The sequence below is a fragment of the Danio rerio genome, chromosome 5, assembly GCF_049306965.1.
Source record: "Danio rerio strain Tuebingen ecotype United States chromosome 5, GRCz12tu, whole genome shotgun sequence".
NCBI classification, from domain to species: domain Eukaryota; kingdom Metazoa; phylum Chordata; class Actinopteri; order Cypriniformes; family Danionidae; genus Danio; species Danio rerio.
The window spans coordinates 31,576,222-31,603,436 of NC_133180.1; the positions used below are offsets into that span (position 1 = coordinate 31,576,222).

The following is a 27,215-nucleotide window of genomic DNA, read 5'->3' on the forward strand; positions in this document are numbered from 1 at the left end:
TTGGACTGTGGTGGAAACTGGAGCACCCGGAGGAAACCCACATGCTAACTCCACACAGAAACGCCAACTGACCCAGCCGGGCCTCAAACCAGCGACCTTCTTGCTGTTGAGGCGACAGCACTACCTACTGCGGCTGCGCCACTGTAAACGTTTATAACTATATTTAACACTTTCTTGTCTGTCATAAAGGACTATTGATATGTTTCAGTAATACTCCACATGTTCAGCTCATGAACGTTTTAAGCACTGTGCGCTGATGGTTTAAACCCGAGAATATTCTGCCACCTAGCGTTGCATAAAGGTATGACAGAATTATTCTGTGTACAAATCATTTATAGACAATTAAAGCAATTAAAACGAAAGCTTATACATTTATTTCAACGATGTTTTGATAAAAAAAGATGACAAAAGTACAATAAAATAAACAGCACAATAAAAACAATGGCACTTGAAAAATGCCTATTGACTTGCTACACATTCCCAGTCTGTACAATGGAGGACGGATTTAGTAGATACAGTATTTCAAGCTTTCAGGTTTGGTCCAGGAGGGGACGTTCTCTCCCCTTGTTCCCCTGAGGCTCTCATTAGTAGCACACACAGCTGCGGAGAGGAGGAAAAGCAGGACGAGTGCTCATAATGACAAGAACATGCTGAGCTTGGAACGACACCTTCTTGATTATCGTAAATGGGTATAAAAATGGTTAATGCAACTAAAAATGTAAAGCAAGCATTCTGTTTTACCAAACAGAAAAGACGCAAGCAAGAAAATCATAATAACCAATCATAACCATACCCGGTCACACTTTACAATACGAGTTATGTAATTAATGTTAGGTTATTTACCAACATGAATTAATTATGAACAATACTTATACAGCATTTATTAATCATCGTTCAACATTATTATTCCAAGTCCAAATGCATGCTTGCTAACATTAGCTAATGCATGATAATGAGTTATCATGAACAACTTTATTTCCATTATCTAATGTTAACAAACATTAACAAATACTGTGATTAATTTATTGTTTGTCTGTTCCTGTTAGTAAATGTATTAACTAACATTAATTGATATAACCTTATTGTAGTGTTACCACGCACTCTAAGTGAGATATGACTATTGTAGAAATGCAAAGACGAGACACTGCAGGCTAAAACACTTTTTTTAATAGAAATTTTTTAAGAACCTTTCATTTTTGAGGCTTTTAAATTTATTTATTTTTCCTCAGTATAAGGTAAAGAAAGCATCCAAATACACTTTTAAGTTTCATTTGTCGCACAGAAAGTATTTGTGTCATCTAATTTTTAAAAGTAGTTTTTATTCTCTCCTTAGCACCACTTATATAGTCCAAATTTCACAGTTTTAGTCATATCTGCAATGTATTCTGAAGTTTTTTGTTTGTTTTTGTTTTGTTTTTTGACAGAGGTTGGCATACACTTATACATAATTTGCTTTATTAAATACAACCTTTTATTTAATTATAATAAAGGCATATGTTTATACATAGTTTGTCTAAATATATACAGCATTTAATTCAACAATAATAAATCTTTTCTGGCTGTTCACAGTATTTTCGGAATAATGGAGTGATAAAAAAGAGATTCCCTAAAATCCCTTCTGTAAAAACCTTTGATTCTGCTGAGTAAAAAAACCTTGAATCTGAATTCACTTTGTTCAGAGGTACTGTATGTGCTACAACTGTATGCAAATTAGCACCTATTTATTTGATGAATGCTTCAATTGCGTAATGAATACACCATTTTATAAAACGTGCTATCAAAGTATGGTGATAATTATTAGTTAATATTTATACCTCATTAACCTGCATTGTCTTGCCTTTAAACGTGTAACAAATGGAGCTAATGTGCTTTTGTCTCAGTAAGATGCTAAGTGCTTTGCCATGTAAACTTTTACATGTTACTTTTATTCTGTTACAGTGTTCCTGAAGCCTTTATTCTCATTGTCCGTGTATCCATATGTATTAACATGTGTCTGCTTGATGTATCAAAGCTTATTCAAGGTCTCAGGGTTGTTGTTTTCATGGTCAGACCGACTCTGAGACTGTGGTTATTTCTGGTTGAGGAGTCTGTCCTGTATTGGAGAACACAGAAAGCAAGGAAATTATTCAAATGTACAGTCAAGCTAGAAACAATTCACACCCCTGGTGAATTCTCACTTAAAGTTACTTTTTTTAACCAGCAAGTTTTTGTTTGACTGAAAATGGCACTGGCTTTTGCCAAAATATAATACAATGATGTACAAGAGGCATCAATGTGGGAAAAATATACATTTCTCAGCTTTTATTTAAATTTCAACAAAAACTTTAAGTCGGAATTTGCCAGGGGTAGGATTCATTTAAAGCTTGATTGTATTTATGCACTGTTATGAAGTAACACCCAAAACCAGAGATTGCATTGTTGGCAGCCTTTTTATATTTTAAAATGTGTGTTTTTGCTGTGATATTATTAGTTTTCAGCCCTCAATATATCAGAAATGTTGATGAATACAAAAAAAACTGAAGTAAACAGTATGCAAGAAACCAGCAGATCATTACTTCTTCGAAATTTGAAATAGTCATATTTTGCATCTGTTATTAAATAAAGGTTTTAAAGCAGTGTTCCCAAACTCAACTTCTGAAGTGTTCTCTGCATAGTTTAGCTCCAACCAGCTCCAACTCACACCTGCTTTATAGTCTCTAGTCTTGAACACCTTGATTAGTTAGATAAGCTGTTTGATTAGGGTTGGAGCAGAACTGTACAGAGCTGCGGCCCTTTAGGAATCCAGTTTGAGACCAATGTCTTATAGGGACAGTTATTCTCCCTTTACTTGTTTTAAACCTGCTTGAGTTGCTTTCTACACAAAAGGCAATATTTTGAAGAGTGTTGGGAACCTGTAATCATTGATTTCTGTGGTATTTGTTTTTGGATGTCAATGGTTACACATTTTCAACATTCTTTAAAATATCGCCTTTTGTGTAAAAAAAAAAAAGTTTTGGAACCACTTGAATGTAGCTAATTGGTGAGTAAATTTAGATTTTTGTTTGAACTATTCCCAAAAATAAGAGCTGCTGTCATTAAAACAATATTTTCAAATTCAAACAATAATTGCTTTATAGAACTTCTATATATATATATATATATATATATATATATATATATATATATATATATATATATATATATATATATGTGTGTGTAGAAAAGTTTGGAATTTGTATGAACTATACTTTTAAACACAGGGAGTCTATAAGTTAAAATTTAATTGTAAAGAAAAGTGTTCTTATAAATTTAATTTTTGTTTTATATGTGCAGATATGATCCTGCTCTGTTCATAAATTTGCCTTCAGTGGAAAAGGTCCAGAAGCACAAGAGAGCTCTTTGTCCTAAACTCAACTTTGATCCCTGTGTAAAACTCTGTGTTATGCCACAGTGTCATTTTTATACTTTGTTACTAGCTAGAAGATGATATTATCACTGTCAAGTGTGTTAGTTAATGCCATTGTGGCGTGCTTAGAGCAAAAACACAATGCCAGCAGCAAAGCTTGACAGCTTTTATAAACAAATACAGTACTTTCACATTTAAACCAACTTTTGATTCCTTTTTTGACTGATTTAAAAGACACCAGCTTTTGTTCAACTATTTAGAATGCTCATTTAAACTAAAACGTTCATCCTTTTACTTTTTTATTGTTCAAATAAACCTGCTATTGGAGTTTTGTTTTACATTCAGTAAATGCTTTACATTTACATTCATTTACATACAGAAATACATAAAAGCAAGTAGATTATGCCCAAGAACAAATAAGCATCATCAGGAGACACAAGTAGAAAGGCAGTCTGTCATTGTGGTGGGCTGTTATTACCTGAAGTGAGCAATTCTGCTGCCTTCCGGTCCTCTTTGATATACAGAGAGGTCATGAGGAAAAACAGCCCTCCCAGGACCCCAATGAAGGGGCACAGCAGAACACTATACTCCAATCTGCGGAAATCCCAGCTGGGGTCTGTGGTATTATACTTACTCAAAGAATCTGAGATCTGAAGAGAGCACGCAGAAGATTACAGTCTTTAGTCTTTAAGGCAAGACATTATACAGGCAAAAACACAGTTATTTCCATTCAGAAATTTTGGACAGTTTCTTTTGTCCCTTTTTGTCAAGATCATATTAAAAATCTGATAAAAAAAACGTTGCTACTACATTGAGATTCAAACTTAGAAATGGTATACATATTAGAGATTCCTTGACTAATGATGCCTCTAGTACAGTGTCTCTCAACCACATTCCCAGAGGACCACCAGCTCTGCACATTTTTAATGTCTCCTTAACCAAACACACCTAATTCAGATCATCGGGTCATTAGCAGAGACTGAAAGACCTGTAATTGGTGTGACATACAAAGGAGACGGATGCCCTTCCAGCTGCAACCTAGTGCTGGGAAACATCCATACACCCTCATTCACACATCCATACACCCTCATTCACACACATACACTACGAACAATTTAGCCTACCCAATTCACCTATAGCGTATGTCTGTGGACTTGAGGAAACCCACACAAACCTTCAGAAATCACTCTAATATTAATAATAGTGATTTAATTATAATTATTATTATTTTATTATTATTATTATCATTATTGTTGATGTTATAATTATTAAAATTATAATTATTTTTTGTTTATTATTATTATTATTATTATTATTATTATTATTAATGGTAATAGTAATAAAAGCAATACTGACTGGAGTAATAATTTCGTTTGAAACTATATACAATGAAAATACATACAATAATTTTGTTTAAAAAAAAACAGGGAAAAAAAAGACCCCAAACCTTTGACGAGTAGTGTACATAATTTGCCTGATTATATATAATATTTTATTCTACAGTTTTATTCTACAGTCTAAAAGTTGTAAACACAAATGTTTTTTTTTCTGAATTATGTAGTGATAAAAGATTCATGAAATCTTTTCTGAATAAACTTTCACTCTAGTATGTCAACAACAAAAAAGAAACAATATTGATCCAATTATCAATTTATTTGTGCTAGAAATATTTGCATATTAGTGCATATTTAAGGAAATAATGCTGATTAATAATGCACATTTAAACAACAATTGGAAAAACTGTAATACAATGATTTTAAAATGCTTCCTTGGATTTAATAAAAAAATGTAAGTCAAGTGGTTGTAAACAATTTATTTTGGGCTAAATTTAAACAAATTAATTAAGTTGAACAATACTAAATTTAATTTGTTTATTTAAACTCAACCCATATAAATAGTTTGTAACAATTTTGCAGAAATATTTTTTTCATTGTACAGATAATGTTTGTAGTTCACTACCTAATCAGTTAACTGTGGAAGTATGTTTCTCTCACACTTTATTGCCTTAAATTAAACTGTAAAACACAACGTAATTACACCAATACAATTGCTATTTTACAAGATGCAATTTCGTATCCAAGAGTGTCATTAGGTACTTCTGGACATTGGCAGCCTTTGACCGCAATTCTGTTTTATAAGTATTGTGGATCATAATAGTCTTACCGCACCAATAAGGTATGGACTTCCTGCGTCTCCAAGAAGATGACAGACCATAATCTGCAAGGCCTCTGCTGTCGCTCTTCTATTAGGCACCACTACGTACTACAAGAAAAAGTTTAGAAAAATGCTTTAAATTCCAACCATTCTTCTACAATTGTAATCTAGTAATCACAAGGGGAAAATGTAGAACAATTAATTCAACAATACATCAGTGTCCTCGATGTTTCTACATTTAAGCACAATGGTTAATGTTCAATATGTTAAACCATTTGCTTGAAAAGAGTGTTACATTTATGTCTTTATTTATTTATTTATTTATTTATTTGTTTGTTTGTTTGTTTGTTTGTTTGTTTATTTATTGTATTGTGATGTATAGACCTCTCACCAGAAGAATGTCTGCCAGAATAGCCCAGTTGAGTGACAGCAGAGTCTCTCCAATAGCAATGAATGTCTGTAAGAAAAAAATACATTGTAGAGCAAATAGTGCATCCTTGTGGTCACATGCTGTTATAGCAGAAAATAATCTGTGTTTAAGAAACATTCCACTTTTATTTGGAAATAAGCTTGTTTTACAACTGAAAACAGTTGAGTTTTACCGTTTTCTGCTGGTCACAGGGTATGGCGGGAGCACTTTTACCTTAGCTTAGCATAAATCATTGAATCAGATTAAACGATTAGCATCTAGCTCACAAATGACAAAAGAGTTTAGTTCACTTTCCTATTTAAATGAACTTTTATATGATGTACACTCAAAAAATGATGTTTGCTGTTTGTTCAGTCTACTTGTTTAAAATGAGCTGAAACAACACATTTCTTAAGTTTTTAAGGGACAACTTAATTGTTTTATGTTAAATCCACTTAAAGTTTTAAATACTGATACGTTAACGTAATTCCATCATGTTGTCTCAACTCAAATTAATTGTGGAACTAAGCATTTTTTTAGTGTAAGTACATGATATAACTTCAGAATCGTCAAACCTTAAATAAGAAAAAGATCTAAACATTTTTTATGTAGCGAGATGCTAATGGCCCAATTCGAATCAATGATTTATGCTAAGTTAAACTAAATGTGCTCCCGCCAGACTCGGAGATCGGCTGAATGGATTCAAAAACAGCAAAACTCAACCTTTTACCTCTAGGTGACTGGAAAAATAAGCCTATTTGCAAAAAAGTGGAGTGTTTTCAAAACCCTCCACTTTTTTGCAAATATGCTGCTGCTATGGATGCTAAATAAAATATTACATAAGCCAATAATAAATTAATAAATTTATATAATAAATGTATGAGTAATAATAAGATTATACAATTATATTAAGAATATAATTTTAAGAATAATATCAAATAATTTTATTAGACAAACTAAATACACAAATGAAATCATTCATTCCTTCATTCATTTTCTTTTTCGTTTTAGTCCCTTTATTATTCAGGGGTCACCACAGCAGAATGAACCGCCAACCTATCCAGCATGTTTTACGTAGCGAATGCCCTTCCAGCCGCAACCCAACACTGAGAAACATCCACACACACTCTTTCACACACATACACTATGGACAATTTAGTTAATTCAATTCATCTATAGCGCATGTCTTTGGACTGTGAGGGAAACCCACAAATCAATTCAATTAGATTAAAATTCATAATTACAATTTGTTAAAATATGTAAACAATTATGTAAAAATATGAAGTAAAATAAATTTAATAATGTCACCTAAGATAAACTAAATATTGTCTAAATAATATTTTAGGCCCATATATAGTATTTATTTTAAAGTATAAATTCTTTATACATAACAAATTATATAGATGCCCATGTCATCGAAAACATTGAAAACCCAATTGTGTTAGTTAAAAATAATCTATATCTTTAAATGAATAGCTTACCAAAAATTACAATTATGTTATCTAATAAATCACTTTCTACAGGAAAGGTCATATTTTGGTCACTGGAGTCTAAAATTGTTATTGAGCTCGGTGACTTTGCAAAAAAAAAAGAAAACAAGTTTCTTTTTGGGTGAATTACTCCCTTAATATCAACAGAAATTCTGAATGCCATAGAATAATCCAGCAGCATAGCTGAACTGTTCTTACATAAGTGGCCGGGATGCTGGTGGAGGCCAGGACTATAGCAATGAAGAAGCAAGGTGAGGAACTGAGCATTCCTACGGCACAGATGAGCGGGTCTGCGTTCGGCACTCGGTCTCTCAGCTTCTTGGAAATGCAGGTGCCCAGAAACACCCCCACAACCCCTGTCACCACTGTGATTGCTCCAAAAATGTAGCTTACGCATGAAAGAAAGAAGAAACAATGTGATGTTATTCAATTTCAGCCCCACTTCTCTGTGTTTTGTTCCTCACAGGCCCTACTAGACCAGTTGGACTAGAAAAAGTGAACAATACTCTCTCTGTAAGATGATCAGCACAGTTTGGAGGTACAAATGGTAGCTATATGATTGTATCACATTTTTTGGTAGCATTTTAGTTTAGGTCACTTACAGTATTAATAAACCATTACCTAACACTACTAGCATAATAAATTACTGGTTAGCTGTTTTTTAATTAGTTAGGTAGAAGTTGGGTTTAGGTTTTAATTAGGGAAGCAGAATAAGATCATACTTTATAACTACTAATGGACAGTTAATAACTTAATAATAGGCAGGTAATAAGCCAGTAAATTAGGTATCACTTTAGTTTAGTGTGAATTGTGACCTAAACTAGTGTTACCATTTTGTTTTGTTGTTGCATTAATTTCTACTCTTATCACCATACATTTGTATTGTTACAACACAAAAAAGGTTTCCAGGTATTATTAGAGGTAATAGCTATTGTAACCAAAAAAGTCTGCATTTTCCATTTATTTCTTTATTCTCTGCATTACTTTATCATACTTACATGTGAAAGCAAACATATTAGCCCTCCAGAAAATGTTTTTTTGACCTAACAGTTTTTACTGCTTTTATACCTGCCAAACTAAAAAAAAAAAAAAAGACATTTTAACAAATCAAAATTGACAGGAAATAATAATGTTCAGAGTAAACCAATGTTTCCTACAAATTAAATTACAAAAAGATTGGAAAGTACGATAGCTAACACTTTATAGTTGTCACGGTCACCAACGATCTGCACAGAACTACACATCTGCTACTATATGAAATACACCTCCCAGAAGTCTTTCCATTCACACACCACTTTCTGATTCCCCGATTACACAGACACAGCTGGAAGCTCATGAGGGACTAATTACTAGGACTATAAAGACACCGCATTCACACACATTGCGAGCATTTACTTTTTTACTTTTTAATTTATTTTACTTTAAATAGCTCATTTTAACAAATGTGGCCTTACTGTAAATCTTAACAAACATTAAACAATCAAAAAAAAATTATTAAATATCTCGTGTCTTAGGCTAGATTAAGATGTAAAAATGCTCAAAGTGTTTAAGCTTTACAACATCACGATATAAATATATGTTTGAAATATTTAATTTTTTTTAATTAATAAAGAATTATTCATGCTAATTTAAAGTGCCAACAATAACAATACCATTCATAAATATTATTAAATATTGGCACTTGTCTATGGCTGAAAAACATAATGGATTAGATCCGTTTATGGACAGCAAGAGCAAAAAAGCTGCAGCCAACAGTAAAATGTATATCTAGGCAAGGATTACGCAGTATCACAGAGGAAGCCACAGCTACTCAACTAATCTCTGGCTTATCTTTCAGTCTACTGTTGACCTCATTGGTTTTCTCTCAGATCTGTTATATAAAGCCAAAAGGCTGTACCTGTCCACAGAGTCACAGGGCTCTTCTTTACAGGGTTGTTTGAGACCCTGTGTGACCTGTGCACGAGACAGAAAGGTGGGCGTCCAGAAAGCCAGAGCCCCGGTGACAAAAGCCATGGCAGTAACGCCGAGAGAAGACCAGACGAAACTCCGGCTAGAAGAGGGAGACACAGTAAATAGCATCAAACCAATTTAGAAACTAACTGTACTAATAACATTGTAAAATAAATTTAATAATTAACATCTGCCCAGAAAACTCTGTTATTTGAGCTTCAACATGGTAAAAAAAATCTTGGTTGCCATAAATATTTAAGCTGAATCAAATAAACCCATTGAACTTATATTATGTTAAACTGACTAAAACAGCTTATATAACTTATAAAATTAAGTTTGGACATGATTAACTTAGTTTAATAAGTTACAATGAATTAAAAACATAATTAATTATATTTTTTACAGTCAATGTTTCTATGTTGTAAAGTGTAAAAAGTGACTTTTATTGACATTTTTGGTAGTTTTAAAAGATATACAGTTGAAGTCAGAATTATTAGCCCCCCTTTTAATTGTTTTTTTTTTTAAATATTTCCCAAATAATGTTTAACAGAGCAAGGAAATTTTCACAGTATCTCTGATAATATTTTTTCTTCTAGAGAAAGGCTTATTTGTGTTATTTCTTATTGTGTTATTAATTTTTAATTTCCATTTTATAGATAATTGTTAGCCCCTTTAAGCTATATTTTTTACAGTCTACAGAACAAACCATCGTTATACAATAACTTGCCTAATTACCCTAACCTGCCTAGTTAACCTGACTTTAAATGTCACTTTCAGCTGTAAAAAAGTGTCTTGAAAAATATCTAGTCAAATATTATTTACTGTCATCATGGCAAAGATAAAATAAATCAGTTATTAGAAATGAGTTATTAAAGCTATTATGTTGAGAAATGTGTTGAAAAAATCTACTCTCCACTAAACAGAAATTGGGGAAAAAATAAACAGGGGGTCTAATAATTCAGGGGGGCTAATAATTCTGACTTCAACTGCATGTGACCTTGGACTACAAAATCAATTGTAAGTTTAAGTTTTTTTCACATTGAGATTAATAAAAAAGCAGGTAATAAATACTTTTTATGTTTTTTAATGAATTTATTTCTGTGTTTTTCCTCTACAATATATTGTTTCAAACTACAAACATATGTCAATAAAAGTAAATTTGTTCAACTGCATAGATAAACATTCTAACTTTGTCAGGGCACAGATCAAGGTCCTGCAGTTGTAATTCAAACATGTAAATAAATGGAAAACATCTGTAAAACAATATGTTTTATTGTGAAGGTAAAACCGTATTTTTTACCCCTACTGATCACCTATTGTCCAATAAAACACACTACCTGACACACTACACTACTGACCTGAGTCTTGTCACCTATCCAAGTTTTAGGAACAGCAAATAATAACTTAACCTCTAGTTGATCATTTGATATCATAAGTGTCTTATATGAAAGGCAAAGGCCTCTAGTTAACACTTATTTTACCAAAATAAAATATGATCTTGATTTAAAATTTTTAATTAGGACAGTAAGGTCTGACTTTGCTGAGACAAAAGTCTTGTCACTCACCAGAAATATTGTACTATATAGAATATAAAGTCATGGTGCAGTGGAAAACGATTTAATATTGTGTATGAATCCCATGAGTCATACATCTCTGCAATGACTCTAATAACGTATTAATAAAGTCATCTGCAGTGGCAAAGAAAGCGTTTATGCAGGACCCCCTGAGTTCATCAAGATTCTTTGGATTCATCTTCAATGCCTCCTCCTTCATCTTACCCTAGATGTGCTCAATAATGTTCATGTCTGGTGACTGAGCTGGCTAATCCTGGAGCACCTTGAACTGCTTTGCTTTCAGGAACTTTGATATGGAGGCTGAAGTATGAAAAGGAGCGCTATCCCGCTGAAGAATTTGTCTTCTCCTGTGGTTTGTAATGTAATGGGCAGCACAAAAATCTTAATACCTCAGGCTGTTGATGTTGCCATCCTCTCTGCAGATCTCTCGAAAGCCTCCATACTGAATGTAGCCTTAAATCAATGTTTTCCCTTCACCAAACATGACTGATTTCTATGAGAATCTTGGGTCCATGTGGGTTCCAATAGGTCTTCTGCAGTATTTGTGATGATTGTGATGCAGTTCTACAAATGATTCATCAAAAAAATCTACCTACTGCCACTTTTCCAAATAATCAATCAAAAGTTATTATTTGATGCTCTTACAAGTGGGATTGACGAAAATAATTTTGTCAGGTAGTGTATGTGAAAGCAGCTATATTTATTATATATGCCCTGTAGTATATCTGGTAAATTTGCCAAAAATACACATTTTTTTACACAAAGTAGCTTTGTTATATTGAAGTAATAATCAAATAAACTCTTAAAGTCATGTTTTATTAAATCAAGTGTTTACAATTTTAACCTCTGTTTTTTGTTTTATATCTTAAAACATATTTTAAAAAATACATAACACAAGGTAAAATAGTTGTAATGCAATCTAAAAGATTTCTTTCCTTCCTCTGAAAGTGTGTTCTCCCAAATGATAGCAAAACATGTCAATATTTATGTTTGAATAAAAGCCTAAATTAAATCTGTGTATCTTAGGAAGCATTTTCTCTTTTGGAGAACTGGATTAAAACTCTTCAGTTTTTCAGATTTTCAAGTGAATATGCTTTTAATGGGGGACAAAAAATATTTTTTCTTCATTTGTTTATTTCTTATGGGTTTGGAACAATGTTGTAACTATCCCTTTAAGTAATTTGTCATTCTGAGCCCTTTAACCACTGTCCTAGAGGATACTGTATGAAACCTGAGTTCATGACAAACAAACAAACACCTTGAAAAGTGTTATAAGCACATGGTGGATTGAATGATGTGCACATGACGAGAGTCTGTACTCACTTCTTTAAGAGGTATTTGATGTCTTCAGTGTATGAAGTGGTTTCCATGTTTGCTCCTCCATTGTCTGATGCTCCGCGAGGAGGGTTAGGTATAAGAAACACCAGAAGCAGCAAACCAAGTCCCCCAAGAGCAGGACTAACCTAGAAATAACAAAAACAAAAACAAATACAGCTTTCTTTTATAGGTGTAGGTGTAGATTTTTTTTCTTGATTATATTGATCATTTCAGAGCTGCTAAAATAACCAAACACATTGCTCAATGCACTTTATTGAGGGAAGCTCAAATATTTGTAGCATTTAAAACTTTGGATGAAGTAACTTTTTAACAAAAAAACTTAAGCTCAATATGTTTTATTTTTTGTTTCTGTTTGGGACTGCTAAGGACTATTAAAAGAGCCGTTTACTGAGAACAGAATATAAATAGCTCCACATCAAAGTGGCTTTTTGTTTTTTTGCTTGAATGGAATGCAGGTATGCAGTAGGAGTTAGAGGAAATTCAATTAAACACTTAAATATAATGCAGTACTGAGCAATAGCTTTGTTCTAGCGTCTTTATTCTACAGTTTAGGATACTATAATACAAGATTAACAGATTGAGTCTTAATCACTAAAGCTGTAGGTGCTTGTGCATTATTGTCACTCTTAATATATGTTTACTTAAAAGGCACCTATTTTACCCATTTCACAAGATGTAAGATAAGCCTTTGGTTTCTCCAGAATGTGTCTGTAAAGTTTCAGCTCAAAACACCCATAAAGTCATTAATAATAGTTTCCAGAATGTGCTAATTTTGCTGTCTTGAGTACAGTGTAGCTGTTTTTGTAGCCTGTGGCTTTAAATGCAAATGAGCTGCTTCTCTTCACCCAACGTTCCCTTGTTCGTGTCTGCTATTCTTGCTTTACATCGGATAAACGGCAGTCAGTGATAGAGGCAGACTCAGATGAAGCTGAAATTCAGATTATTAGTCAAAAATACATACTAGTTTATTTGATGTATTTGTGGTGGAGTTTATTCAAGACTTTCTGAAGTGATGATTCACACTTAAATGCCATTTTCAGCACACACACACACAAACACACACAAACAACCATATATTAGCGTTTACTAACACCATGCGGCCCTGGTAATTATAGCGATTGCGAATTACATAGCAATTTTATTGTCTTTATTACTAACATGCAGTTTGTAAAAAACATTTTAAACTTTATAAAAATCACTGGGATTTAGGTCCTATTTTAATGTCAGGAAATTAAAAAAAAAGAGACGTATTGTGTTTCTATAACTTCAATATGACAGTGGACACACTATATGTTATATGAGAGGATGCTGTAAAAATAGTGTGGATCCATATGCAGATTTATTAGGAGAATGGTCAGGCAAGCAACGATCAACACGGGCGAACAGATGTATACAGGAAATCCAGAGTCATGGTCAGTAAACAGGCGGATGGTCAAAAAGCAGGCAGCAAACAGGAATAAACAATAAAACAAGGCAAGGGTCTAAAACTGCAAGGCAAGAAAAACACGTTGTAATGTAAAAAAAAAAGTATAACAAGAGTCAGCCCAGAGGTATGCATGTGTGCTGTGAATACAGTCCATGTAATCAGTTCATAATGATCCTTTTGCTGTGTGTGTGTGTGTGTGTGTGTGTGTGTGTGTGTGTGTGTGTGTGTGTGTGTGTGTGTGTTTGTGTGTGTGTGTGTGTAAGTAAGTAATCAATAGAACCCGGAACCGGTGTGTGTGTGAGCGGTGCATAACTGGATAAGTAGTTCTTTAGTGTGGTGTGTGCAAAGTTCTCCAGCGATCTGCATTCATACCAGCAATCTGCAAGGATTAGATTGCTGGTGATTGTGACACTATCACAATCACCAGCACACAGGCACACAGTAGGTGACTGTGTGCCTACACACAGTTCTGTCTAAATAGCTAACAAAAGTAGATTTTTATCATAGGTGCCCTTCAAAATAATTTAATATATATATTTTCTCACCCTTAGAGCCCAACGCCAGTCTCCTGTTGCATCAGCTACAGTTGCCCCAATAATGTATCCAAGACCACTGCAAGAAAGAATGATAAAAATAAAGATTCAACAGAGGTCTTGTAAATATGGCCCAAAGTTAAGATACCTAAATTGAAAAGAAAAACAATTGCTAAAAGGCAAAATATTGGTAAAATGATTTTTTTTTTTTTTACAGGATAACACACACATACACATATGTAAAAATGAGACAACATACAAATTCTCACCTGTACCTATTAATAAATATGATGAAATCTTATAAATTATCATGTTAAATTTGATTCTATTATAAAATATTTGTTTTCTTTTAGTTTTTTTTTAAGAATGTTAAACCTTTTTATTGACAATTAGGTAAATGTATTGGTTTTAAGATTAGTAAGCAATGTGGGAATGTTTTAAATGTCAGTTATTGAATATTTTGTGCTCCTTAAATAGGACTATTGCCTTTTGTGCGACCTTATAACTATTAATAAGCTGCACATGAGGCTTTTATTGAAGCTAACCATAGTTAATGGTTCATTAACAGTGATAACTGTACCTTAAAATAAAGTGTGGCCACATTCTTGACTGAATCAGTATTTTAAACAGACAGACTGACTCATGACTTGTTTTGTTCCCGAATGAATCAGTGTTTTTGAATGAATCATGAGTCAATAGCACACTCCTGAACACTAATGTGAACAAAACCTACAGAAACAGTCTGACAGTGTGCACTTCAGAAACACAGTCAAGCAGAATGAAGAAAACAAACAATGAGAGTCTGTATTTCTGCACTCCCAGAATGCCTGAACATTCCAGTGAAATTGTAGAACTGGACCCGGCTGTGGAATGCATTTGTGATATAGAGGATTTTTATACAGTTTCATTTAGAATCTAAAAGCAGTGTCCAAATGATCAACAAGAAGTTAAGTTATTCATTGTTGCCTTTACAACTGGGATTGATGACAAGACTAACCACTGGGCTATCGATGTAGACAGCAATCAATTCTTTTTATTTAATTTTGCAGTGAGGTTTTCACCTTCCAACTGGTATGAAGATGTAGAAGAAGGAGATCATAAGAGTTCTCTTGGAGCCAGCGAACAGGTCACCAATGATAGTAGGAGCAATGGTGGAGTAACTGGCCTCTCCTGTCCCGACCAAAGCCCTTGTCGCAACCAGAACCCAGAAGTGCTGTGGTGAGAATTAAGACTTTAAATTGTGCTCTTAAAAAATGTAACTCCATAAAAAAAATCCAGTATAGTTAAAGGTGTAGGTGTGAAATATAAATCATATACACGTTATCGAAGCTGTGAGACTTTGTACTGTACCGATTTTCTGACGAAAGAGCTTCCCAGTGTTGTGACGATCCACATAACCAGCCCAACGATCATAATAAGCTTCCTATCATAGCGATCTCCAAGGTAACCGAACACTGGTGCCAAGAACATGAAGCTGCAGATAAAAACTGTAAATATGTTATTGCAAGGTGGACGGCAAAGATACTCTACTTCTGAAATGTTTAGTATCAATATGATTTTTTAAGACATGTTTTATGTTGGTCAGGATCAAGATTAATGCTGTGAACTATTATAAACGCTTTAAAATAAGTGATTTCTTTTAACAGATTTTAAAATATACATAAATATATCAATTGAATTTAAAACTAAATTTTCCCCAATCTACAGAATCACATAGCCTTTAGAAATGAATCTGATTGAAAAACAATTAGCCTGTTTATTTATTTATTCGTTAATTCAATGAATTCAATACATTCATTCATTTTTTATATATTCATAGGAAACATAGAAACATTTTTAGGATAGGATAGGATAGTATAGGATAGGATAAACTTTATTTGACCAAGAGTGGAAATTTGTCTTGGAAAAAAAGGTGCTACAATGTTGCTTTAAGCAGACAAATAATACTAACAAAACAATTAAGCACAAACAATTAAAAACATACATTGTTTACAAAATAAGACCATATAAAAATATGAATTATATAAAGCACAGAACACAGTCAGGTGCTTATGTAGTACAGGTGCATTGTTCTTGGTAAAGTTCAACAGTTTTTCGAGGTAGGAACATTTGAAAGCTTCAATCTATTTGTTTTACACATTGGTATTACCAGTCTTTTCCCTGATAGTAACAGCTGATATTCACTGAAAAGAGGAAGTTTGGAATCAGCACTAATATTTATTGCTCTTCTCATGACATCCTGTTCATATAGAGTCTGAATGGGCTTGTATTGTTTTATTTCTATGATTTTCATGGCTGTTTTTTGAATATGAACCAATTTGTTTTTTAATTAAACTGACAGATTTTTATTTTTTATTTTTTAACAAACAGTTTAAAAAGCATTTATTACATTGAAAATGTTTCATTACACCATACATTCAGGTTAGTTTCACTTTTGATTCATTATTACTGTAAAGCAATGGTCTCCAACTCAATTGCTAAAGAGCCGCAGCTCTGCACAGTTTATCTCCAACCACCTCTAACTCACACCTGGGCTGTTTCTCAATTCCAAGAAGGCTGAGAAGAGCAGTCTTGCCAGGTTACCTTAGAAGAATGAACTTGGGAGACCGCAAGAACAGAGAATGCATTCTATGAGAAATAAGATGCTGCGTTCTTCCAGATGGCCACATAACCTTCACGCATTTTTAATGTAAAATTATTTAAACATTACAGCATTCATACAACTAGCTATTGTGTTCCGCCTTTTCACAATATATACTATGCATAAAAAAAAATTACAAATATATGTTGCACAATACAAATAAAACAGATTTTAAAATTCATTTCAGCAAATAAACACCATTAATGTGTTTATTAAACATCATTAAACATGCATAAACAACTGCATTTTGTTTTAAATTTAATTTAATTTAAATGAATAGTAGTTGAACAAAAATACTTACAGTAAAGTTCAAAGTTTAAAACTGATTTTTATGTTTCAAATTGCAAAACGGCTTTTTACCCCGAATACCTTTGAATGCAATTTGTAATGTATTATTTTCTAGTATTTTGTAGTATTGTGTATTATAGTCAAGTTGAACAATCCATGGAACAAATTGTGTATTACATTATTGACTGTCAGTAATCAGTATAATCAACCAGCCGTTTAAAGACCAGATAGTGACTGACGGGAAACTGCAAAACCACTTTCATCATCTTCAGATTCAGATCCTCAGACTCATTGGGGCTTTCAAAAAAAGCAAGCTCCAAGGCAGATTGCATAAACGCACAATTTTTATTGTATATCTAATGGTGTGTAGCGTAATGCTAGTCTTGCTTACAAAGCTAACAAAAAAAATTATTAACCAACACTCAAAATAATATATTTTTGTTGCTTGTATTTGTTTTATTTTTTGTTTTATTTTTTAAACACCATTTTAAGGACAAAATTATTAGCCCCTTTAAGCTATATTCACGATAATCTTCAGAACAAACCATCGTTATACAATAACTTGCCTAATTACCCTAACCTGCCTAGTTAACCTAATTAACCTAGTTAAGCCTTTAAATCTCACTTTAAGCTGTATAGAAGTGTCTTGAAAAATATCTAGTCAAATATTATGTACTGTCATCATGACAAAGATAAAATAAATCACTTATTAGAAATGAGTTATTAAAACTATTATGTTTAGAAATGTGTTGAAAAATATTACCTCCGTTAAACAAAAATTGGGGGAAAAATAAACAGGGGGGCTAATAATTCTGACTTCAACTGTACTTACTGAAAATGAGCTAAACAACACAGTTCTTGAAGGTTTTTGTGACAACTTAATTGCTTTATGGTTAATCCACTTTTATTTGTTTTGCTAACTTAATTTGTGTTTGATGACAACATTAATGTTTTGGGACAACGTTAATGAATTGTGTGGAACCCTGCATTGTTTTTTACAGTGAAGGAAGTTCTTTTGAAATCAAATTCCACAATGATAACCCTTTTACTGTCAAGTCAATGCACTGAAAAAAATATTTATTGGATTAACAAAATTTTTTAAGGTAAGTGGTTGCAAACAATTTATATGGGCTGAAATTTAAATGTGCTGTATGTACATTTTTTACTCTTCTAAAGCATAAAAATATCATAATATTTTTGCAGAGATTTAAGAAACATGCCAAGTGAACATTTTTGTTTATCTGAAAAACAATGCTGAAGTCAGATATTCTGCTTTGAAAATGTGTTTGCTATGCTGAAACAACTGTCTTTGTTTTGGATTTTTTTAACCCGCCCAATGCCAGTTTAGCCAATTTCAGCACCCTGTGTTGCCCTGGTGGAAACAGCGTATATCATTCATTCATTCATTCTGAAAGGCTCTCAAAGCATGCGTCTATGACTGAAATGCAACCCCCAGTGGACAGTAGCAGACTCTGAACTGAGACGCAGATTCAGATTTGCACATTAAGTTATAACTTAGTAAATAATTTAAATATAACAAACGTAAACATTAGGTGAGCAGGTTATATTGTAACCGCATGCCCTAACAACACGCTTCATGATGAGATTTGCCGTGATATTCAATTTGGCTGTTTGCACCAGACGAAACACACAGAAATTGAAATACACAAAATAGTGCACTCACTCACGAAATGGTAAGGTTTATAATCTAATTCAGTGGTTCTCAAACTGTGGTAAGGGTACGACTAGTGGTACACAAGCTTTCTTCTTGTGGAACGCGGAGGAATCGCTTAATAATTGACTTTTAAAAGCATATTTTAATTTAAACGTTGACATTTTATTTATCTTTTTTTTTTTTTTTTTACCTGTGAGCACAGTGTAGTGTTAATGTTCAAACTATTTATAATGTTTAAAGTCACTGACAATACTAAATATTAATAATAATAAAAATAAATCTGCTTCTGTTTTTGAACTGTGCAGAGCTGTAGCTGCTTAACTAGGCCTACTACGCTACTGTATTTCAATACCGGTCATAGTGGTACTTGGATAGACAAGTTTTCTGCGGCAGTACATAGTGAAAAAAGTTTGAGAACCACTGCTCTAATTAATACATATTAACACTCTTTAACATTATTAAATGTACATGTTGAACGACTGATATGTGTTGGCTTGCATTATTTCTCAGTTCTAAAGTTCAATTTCAAACGGTTTATTTTATTTTCAAGGAACTGTCTGTTGCCGCTTTCATGGGTATGGCAAAAAATTTCATATAAAATGCCATGCAAGCTCACATTATTAGCATTTACCACTGAATAAAGCACATGAGGTGTACCAGAGAAACAGAAGCAAGAAATAGAAGCCATTTCTGTTTTATCAATTCGAGGTGTTGGTTTGGACAAAAACTCCTTTTTAATATGGACAATGTTTCTTCTATGGCGTGCCCAATCATCAGACTCACTCTGTCAATCTGGCAACCTGCGCTTTCGTTTGTTTTGATTCAGGAATGTAATACCTAGTTCAACCACTGGGTGTCAAACTTACCTACTGCACCTTTAAATAAACAAATTAAGTTGATCATAACTAAATTGAATTTGTTTGTTTAAATTCAGCCCATATAAATTGTTTGCAACCACTTACCTTAAAAAAGATTTAGTAAGCCCAAAGAAAATTTTTTTTTTAGTGTGGAATATACTGAAACTCATACTGATACCTGTCTGTAGGAGGCCCGATGTGCTGTCGGAGATGAAAAAGAATTTCTGTATTCTAAGCAGCACACCTGGAACAGAAAAAGAACCACGTGCATCCTTATTTACAGAGATATTCAGTCAACCATGCATTTGAGTGGGTTTAAGGCACAGTGTGCTCACCAGCTATAGTGTAACGGTCCATATAGTTGAGCAGATTGATGTAACACAGCACTGCCACTGCAATGTAGGAGCGTCTCTGAGAGATGGAGGTTGTTTGCGGGGTGGAAGGGTCTCCATCCGGATGCTCAGAGCTCATGGAGCCGTATCGTATAGTTGTGCTGGAGCGGAGACTCAATCTGGGTTTTGGTCTGTGTTGGTCAGAGGCCATGATTTCCTGTCCTTATAGCTTCTGAATGACTTTTGCTACTGTAAGAGGAGAGATGACTGGTAAACACAGATGGTTGAATTGGCAAAACATGATTTTCAAGCACCCTTGTTCTGATGAATGATTAGTGAACTCATGTGTATAATGTTATAAAGCTATGTTATGTCATGTTATAAAGCTCATGTGGATTTCATGTGATTCCTTGGCACTGGAGAATGTATTTAGATTGAAGTTACCATGACAATGTGGAAAAAAGTCTGGAGCAGAGCTATAACTGCTATAGACAATGAATGAAATATGTTCAATGAAATAAGTATAAATGGTCAAGCACTCCCAGCAAAATATGATGTTTGTTGTCGGGGTGACAGTTTTTTAGTGTTTAGGCATATCTTAGCAGTCTAACAATAGTCATCATTGTCAGTGCAAGTGAGAATAAGAAGCATGAATTTTAGGGTAATACTTCACTTTTTAACAGTGAGAAGTGTGAGATAAGAAAAGTAGCTAAATGTTAAACATTTACATTACATTTATTATTTTGGCAGACACTTTTATCCAAAGTGATTTACAAATGAGAACAAAAGTAATCAAAAGGAGAGTTAAAAGATCTTAATTTGTATACATTTTATTTTATCGCACACTACAAAGAGGTATTGTTAGAGGACTGGATATATCTCAATAAATTAAATTTAAATTTAATTTTTGTTATATTTTATTATACATTATACTACAGTTAGAGGACTAGAGAAATTTAATTTAATTTAATCTATTTTATTTTATAGTATATTATTAGAGGACCAAAGAGATTTAATTTAATTTAATTTAATTTAATTTAATTTAATTTAATTTAATTTAATTTAATTTAATTTGATTTGATTTAATTTAATTTAGTTTAATTTAATTTAATTTAATTTAATTTAATTTAATTTATTTTAATCAAAATAAGTTTTAAAAGATCTTGATTTGTATAAGTTTTATTGTTTTTTTTATCTTATTGCACACTACAAAGTGGTATTGTTAGAGAACCGGAGATATACAGTTGAAGTCAGAATTATTAGCCCCCTTCGAATTTTTTTCTTTTTTCTTCTTTTTTAAATATTTCCTTAATGATAGAGCAAGTTTATCAGAGCGAGGAAATGTTCACAGTATGTCTGCTTATATTTTTTCTTCTGGAGAAAGTCTTATTTGTTTTGTTTCAGCTAGAATGAAAGCAGTTTTTAATTTTTTAAACACCATTTTAAGGACAATATTATTAGCCCCTTTAAGCTATATTTTTTAGCTATAATCTTCAGAACAAACCATAGTTATACAATAACTTCCCTAATTACCCTAACCTGCCTAGTTAACCTAATTAACCTAGTTAAGGCTTTAAATGTCACTTTAAGCTGTATAAAAGTGTCTTGAAAAATATCTAGTCAAATATTATTTACTGTGTGTGTGTGTGTGTGTGTGTGTGTGTGTGTGTGTGTGTGTGTGTGTGTGTGCGTGCGTGCGTGCGTGCGTGCGTGTGTGTGTGTGTGTGTGTGTGTGTGGGAGTATGTGTGTGTGTGTGTGTGTGTGTGTGTGTGTGTGTGTGTGTGTGTGTGTGTGTGTGTCTGCGTGCGTGCGTGCATGCGTGTGTGTGTGTATTACACACTACAAAGGGATATTGTTAGAGGACCAGACTTTTTAGAACATTTTTAGATTGGGTAGATAATAGACCGTATTAGTAACAGGAGTGTTTGCAAAGAACTTTATCTTTAAAAACTTTACATGATTCTTGTGAATGACTAAGACTAAAAACAGTATGAATAGCCATGAAGATTTGGATTCAAGTGTAATTTAGAGGTAGGTATCGTCAAATAATTACTAATTAAAACAAGAATTTGACGTGAAATTACATTTATTTAACAAAAGCATGCAACAACATGCTTGTTGTACAGTTCACTAAAAACTCGCTTCATCTCTCTGTTATTTTCTCCTGTGCTTCCAGTTTTCTTCTGTAGTATAGCCAACTTTGGTTGAAAAGCATTACAGATCTTGTGCATAGTTTTTTTATAGTCTAATTATGTTATTATGAATTATGTAACTTTCGTGAATTTGTCATTTTTGTCATTTATGTTCTATCCATTGCTCATGGCAGAGTGTTTATTTATTTATTTATTTCATTTTTATTTATTTTACGTAAGTCTTTGTCTCTTTTTACTTCCAGTATTTTTTCTGATATCCATCGTGCTCTTTTATTCTTTAAGTTTGTATCAAGTATACTGTTTCAGTGTATATTCCTTTTATCTTTTCCCACGTCGATTCATCCTTTCTACCATATCTTTGTTGTCTTCACTTTCTACTAGTATAATAAAAAATTCAGTTCATTCTTCATTTTTTTACATCATCATCATCGTCGTCATCATCATCATTCAAATCATCTTTAACAATGACCCAAATATTCTAATTTTTACACTGCATTTTAAATTGGATCACCTAAATCCTACTAAATCACCGAAAGTGGAAATATTAAATTCATATTTGGTTTTTACAATCATATTCACACTTTTTTTGCTATAAAATGTTTTACATCAAACTGCACACCATAGTTTGAACATATAAAAAGCAACTGTTGCAATCCTGTATCTGTAATGGGACATAATTACTAAAAAAAAAAAAAAAAAATCTAACTAAATCATCAGTGAACAGCAGATGGTTTATATGACTTACACATCCTGTTTTACAATCATTTACATTTAAAGAACGATCATCCATAATAGTCAGAAAGAATATATTCAATATAAAGTGTAGGTGTTAATGCAATTAAAAAGCATGTTAAGCTGTTTCTTAAAAAATGTTTAGAGCTTACCAACCGTATTATCCAGTAAAGTGAACTCTTGGACATTTTTTTCTTTCTTTTTAACAAATTATACACGCATTCTCACTCTTGTTCATATTTTGTGCATTGATCTCTTTGCGAGAAAGGGGTCACGTTGCTTGTTTTTTTTAGGCGCTGGCTAATATCATTATGCCGGATGTACACCCTGTTATAACAGTGTTGCTAATAGCTTGATGCCATTTAAAAGCTACAATTTAGTCAAACTGACATGACAAATGTACACAGAGGCAGCACTTTAAAACTGATAAATATGCCAATAAATATGCTGGAAAACACTGGATAGAGTTATAATGCTGTTTGTTTATGTTCCAGTGTTAGGTAAATAGACATTATGATCATTGCTAAAGGGGAAACATTTATCATAATTCAATTTATAATCAATTCCTACCTTTTATTACAGGTTTGCAGTGTATTTCTTCCTCAAACTGTAAAATCTAATACACTGTAAAACCCAACAGTCAACTTTATCAAATGAAATGAGTGTCGTTTACAAAAAATGTACTGAAAGCTAATTCTACTCATTTGAAAATAGTTTTGAACTCAGTGTTGACGGTAATGAGTTAATTAAATACCTCATTACTTAAATGGACTAAGTTCACAGTACTCATATACAGTAGAGTAGTTTTTAACTCAAATGGTTTGTAGCAATCGGTTTCCTCAAACAGTTTGTGTTATTTACTCATTTGAAACAAGCAAGTAACAACAAATGCACATTATTACACCAGTCCCGGACATAACACAATGTGTGGGAAAAATGAAGAAGAAGCAGCCGTAGTGAGAGCATGCAAAACCAATGGGTGACAGGACGGAAATTATTGCCTGAAAAGGTGTAACAGCTAACGCCAGTACATGAGGAAGGAGACCAGAGTTTTGTTTTAATGGAAGCCAATAGCAGAGAGGCATCACTTTACAGAATAAACAGCTTTTGTGAGGAAATTTGTTTTAAGTTACTGCAGGCACTTGTTAGTACCTTATAAATCCTAATTCACCTAACTAGGTTTGGTTGCTTTTTTTAAAAGTAAGGTTTACTAATTGGATTTACAGTAAGAGTTTAAATGTAGGCCAACATGAAATCTGGGCTTGCAGAAAATTTGCAAATTCACACAGATTTTTGAGCCCATCATTCAATCTCTTTATTTATATGTGAATGTTTATTAGTTTTTATTTTAATTTCAGTAGTAATGTTAGCTATATGCAAATGTTTTGATTTAGTTAGTACAATACAATTTGTAAAATACCTTTTTAAGTCTTTTGGATGTATTACAGGGCTGACTGTTTATATATATATATATATATATATATATATATATATATATATATATATATATATATATATATATATATATATATATATGTCACCCATTGGCTTTTCATGCGCTCACTATGTCTGCTTCTTCTTAATTTTTCCCACACATTGTGTTATGTCCAGGACTGGTGTAATTTGTTGTTACTTGCTTGTTTTAAATGAGTAAATAACACAAATCATTCAAGGAAACGGATTGCTACAAACCATTTAAGTTAAAATCTTATCTAATATATATACACTTTCAGTCAAAAGTTTAGGGTCAGTTTTTTTTTTTTTCATTTTTTTTTTAAGAAAATCATTTTGTTCATCAAGACGGCAATTATTATAAAATGTTAAATTGTTGAATACTTATTACTTTTTATTTATTAGCTGCTTACTTATGTAGTTTCAAATGAAGTTATAACTCCAGTCATTATTGTTTTTATAACTATTAATACTATTAATAATAACTACTACAAATATATACTATAATATTAATAATAACTACTTTTCAACAGTTATTTTATAGTGCCATAACGTTTCACAATCTTACAGTTCGTACTGTATTTTTGATGAAAAAGTACAGCCTTGATGAGCAGGAGAACCTCATTTTAAAACATTTTTAAAAATTTATATTTTTATTTGTTAGTTTTTCAGCTCCTATGCTCTCAAAATCTATCTGCATAAATCCACAGATCTTTTCCACGAAATTCCATGCAGAAATACCAAAAAAGGTCTGGTCCTGACATGCTATTAAAAAATTATAAAAAGCGTCTATGTTATAGTTGCTGTAAAAACATGACTGCGGATATACAGTAGATGCAGCTACTTGGCAGTGTGCACATTTCCTGGTAGCAAATTCAAGGCAAATGATGCCTTTTAATCATAATTGTCTTTCGGGGGAGGGGGATTTACACTACAAGACACCTACAGTTTATGAGAATGGAATGTAGACCGGAACTTGTTATCTTGAAGATGGTTGTGATCTTGCTGGTTGCACCCAGCAAGCTGTCTCGTTTCCATCCTAACCCACAAACTGGTGTTATTTTAGACCTATGATGACCCTATATTAACACAGGAAGAGCACTTTACTTTAAAATGTCTTACCCACTGACTGACTCTTTAAACTGAACTCATATACATGTGTTTTACTCACTCATATCAAATTATGAAGAAAGCTTTTATTTTTCATCAGACTTCAGGGTTCAGTTCAGGTCTGAGATCCTCAGCGGACTACCAACAATGCCACTGTTGTGATGTTTATCAGAGTATGACCACAGCAGGACAATGCCATATATTTGTTCAGCTTTTGACTCAATTTGGAATGAAGCAGACTTGACAATGAGACTGATTCATTTTTTGCATCATAACACCTCGACTATTTTCATAATGTAAATGTAAAATGACTTACGCTTCAGCTTATGTGCTCCAATGTCTCTTCTAATCCATCTTTTCTGTTGTCTGTCTTTCTTCTCTCACTTTCTGTCTTTTTTCTGTGTTCGTTGAGATGTCACAACAGAAATGCATTCCTGTGTGAGTACAGCACGCTGCAGGGTTATCAAGTTAGAATCAAGCCCCGCCCCCTTTCCTCTGGTCACATGCAGATGAACAGTTCCTCCTTGTTGCATTATACACCACAAACCCGTAGATTTTCATCTATGCACTCACATCATGCTTTCTGCTTTGCATCGATCTGTTACCCAGTTTTGCCAGGGTGTTTGGCATTATGTTTCAGGCTAATGTTCTGAACACCAGGACAAAGGTCTTGCAGACAGAGCTGCTGGAAAATCCACACCCGTGAGGGAACTTTCTCAAATGGAAACCTAATCTTGTGTTGTCTGATAAACTCTGTAAAGTTTATGGCTTTTTATGTAGTAGATTGATCATTCCAAGCTATAATCGGGTGTGCTGCAGTACTTCCCACTCTACAGTTTTCAATTTATTTATTTTTCTCATGGTTGCTTTTTAATTTAAATGAGAAACTTGGCGAAACTGTGGTGCTTCCATTATGATGCAAATGTTGCCATTCTTGTGAAATTCTCTGCCGAACCACTTCTCTAAAACAAACAGTCATTCATTGTAGCACACGTAAAATATATTTTACAGTATGTAAAATGGGCGACACGATGGCTTAGTGGTTAGCACTGTCACCTCACAGCAAACTTGCTGGTTTGAGTCCCGACTGGGTCAGTGGGCATTTCTGTGTGGAGTTTGCATGTTCTACCTGTGTTGGCATGGGTTTCCTCCAAGTGCTTCAGTTTCCCTCACAGTCCTAAGGCGTGTACGTGAATTGAAGAAGCTAAATTGGCCGTGGTGTATCTGTGTGAATGGATATTTCCCAGGACTAATTTGCAGCTTGAAGAGCATCCGCAAGTTGGCGGTTCATTCTGCTGATGGATAATGGGACTAAGCTGAAGGAAAATGAATGAATGAATGAATGAATAAATGAACGAACGAACGAATGAATGAATGAATGAATGAATGAATGAATGAATGAATGAATGAATGAATGAATGAATCTACATATACACAATATGTAAAATTTTTACCTAAAACCACTGACCTGTCATCATGTCTTTCGTGTATTTCAAATAATGATTAAATGTTTTGCATGTGTGTTGTTGCATGCACTATAAATTATTATTTGATGTGGGTTGCCATAATAACAAAGTTTATGGATTTTGATTAAATAAACAAGAAGTTAGACACATAATAAACTGAAATTAAATTAGAGTCACTATTCAGAACATAATATCATTTGCAAGCCATTTATATTTAGTTGAAAGTTGTTGTCATTGAAAGTACAGCGG

General features: G+C 33.0%; 2 protein-coding genes across 8 annotated transcripts in view; one reads left to right on the forward strand and one right to left on the reverse strand.

The window, feature by feature from the left end:
- The window catches only part of ube2g1a (ubiquitin-conjugating enzyme E2G 1a (UBC7 homolog, yeast)), a 215,238-nt gene that overhangs the window by 178,199 nt on the left and 9,824 nt on the right, over positions 1-27,215 (forward strand). For 3 of the 5 annotated variants that reach the window (XM_073949894.1, XM_073949890.1, XM_073949893.1), the window contains 2 exons: positions 7,905-7,976; positions 15,309-15,477. The gene's annotated coding sequence lies outside the window, so the exon portion shown is untranslated. The remainder of the gene's footprint in view (positions 1-7,904; positions 7,977-15,308; positions 15,478-27,215) is intronic. The other 2 variants (XM_073949892.1, XM_073949895.1) reach the window with 1 other exon arrangement.
- spns3 (SPNS lysolipid transporter 3, sphingosine-1-phosphate (putative)) lies at positions 359-25,940 on the reverse strand. 3 transcript variants are annotated; one of them, XM_068221278.2, is made up of 14 exons: positions 25,562-25,933; positions 25,337-25,469; positions 20,056-20,301; positions 19,899-19,964; positions 15,610-15,746; positions 15,321-15,472; positions 14,272-14,338; positions 12,286-12,425; positions 9,336-9,488; positions 7,637-7,826; positions 5,931-5,996; positions 5,549-5,647; positions 3,864-4,035; positions 359-2,092 (listed from the first exon to the last, which is right to left on the reverse strand). In XM_068221278.2, the coding sequence occupies exons 3-14, from the start codon at positions 20,261-20,263 to the stop codon at positions 2,046-2,048; spliced, it is 1,497 nt and encodes a 498-aa protein (XP_068077379.1). In that variant the 5' UTR covers positions 20,264-20,301; positions 25,337-25,469; positions 25,562-25,933; the 3' UTR covers positions 359-2,045. The 3 variants fall into 3 exon arrangements, with proteins under 3 accessions (XP_068077379.1, XP_068077378.1, NP_001093506.1); XM_068221277.1 differs by lacking the exon at positions 25,337-25,469 and having other exon boundaries at positions 20,056-20,298; positions 25,817-25,936; NM_001100036.1 differs by lacking the exon at positions 25,337-25,469 and having other exon boundaries at positions 1,629-2,092; positions 25,817-25,940.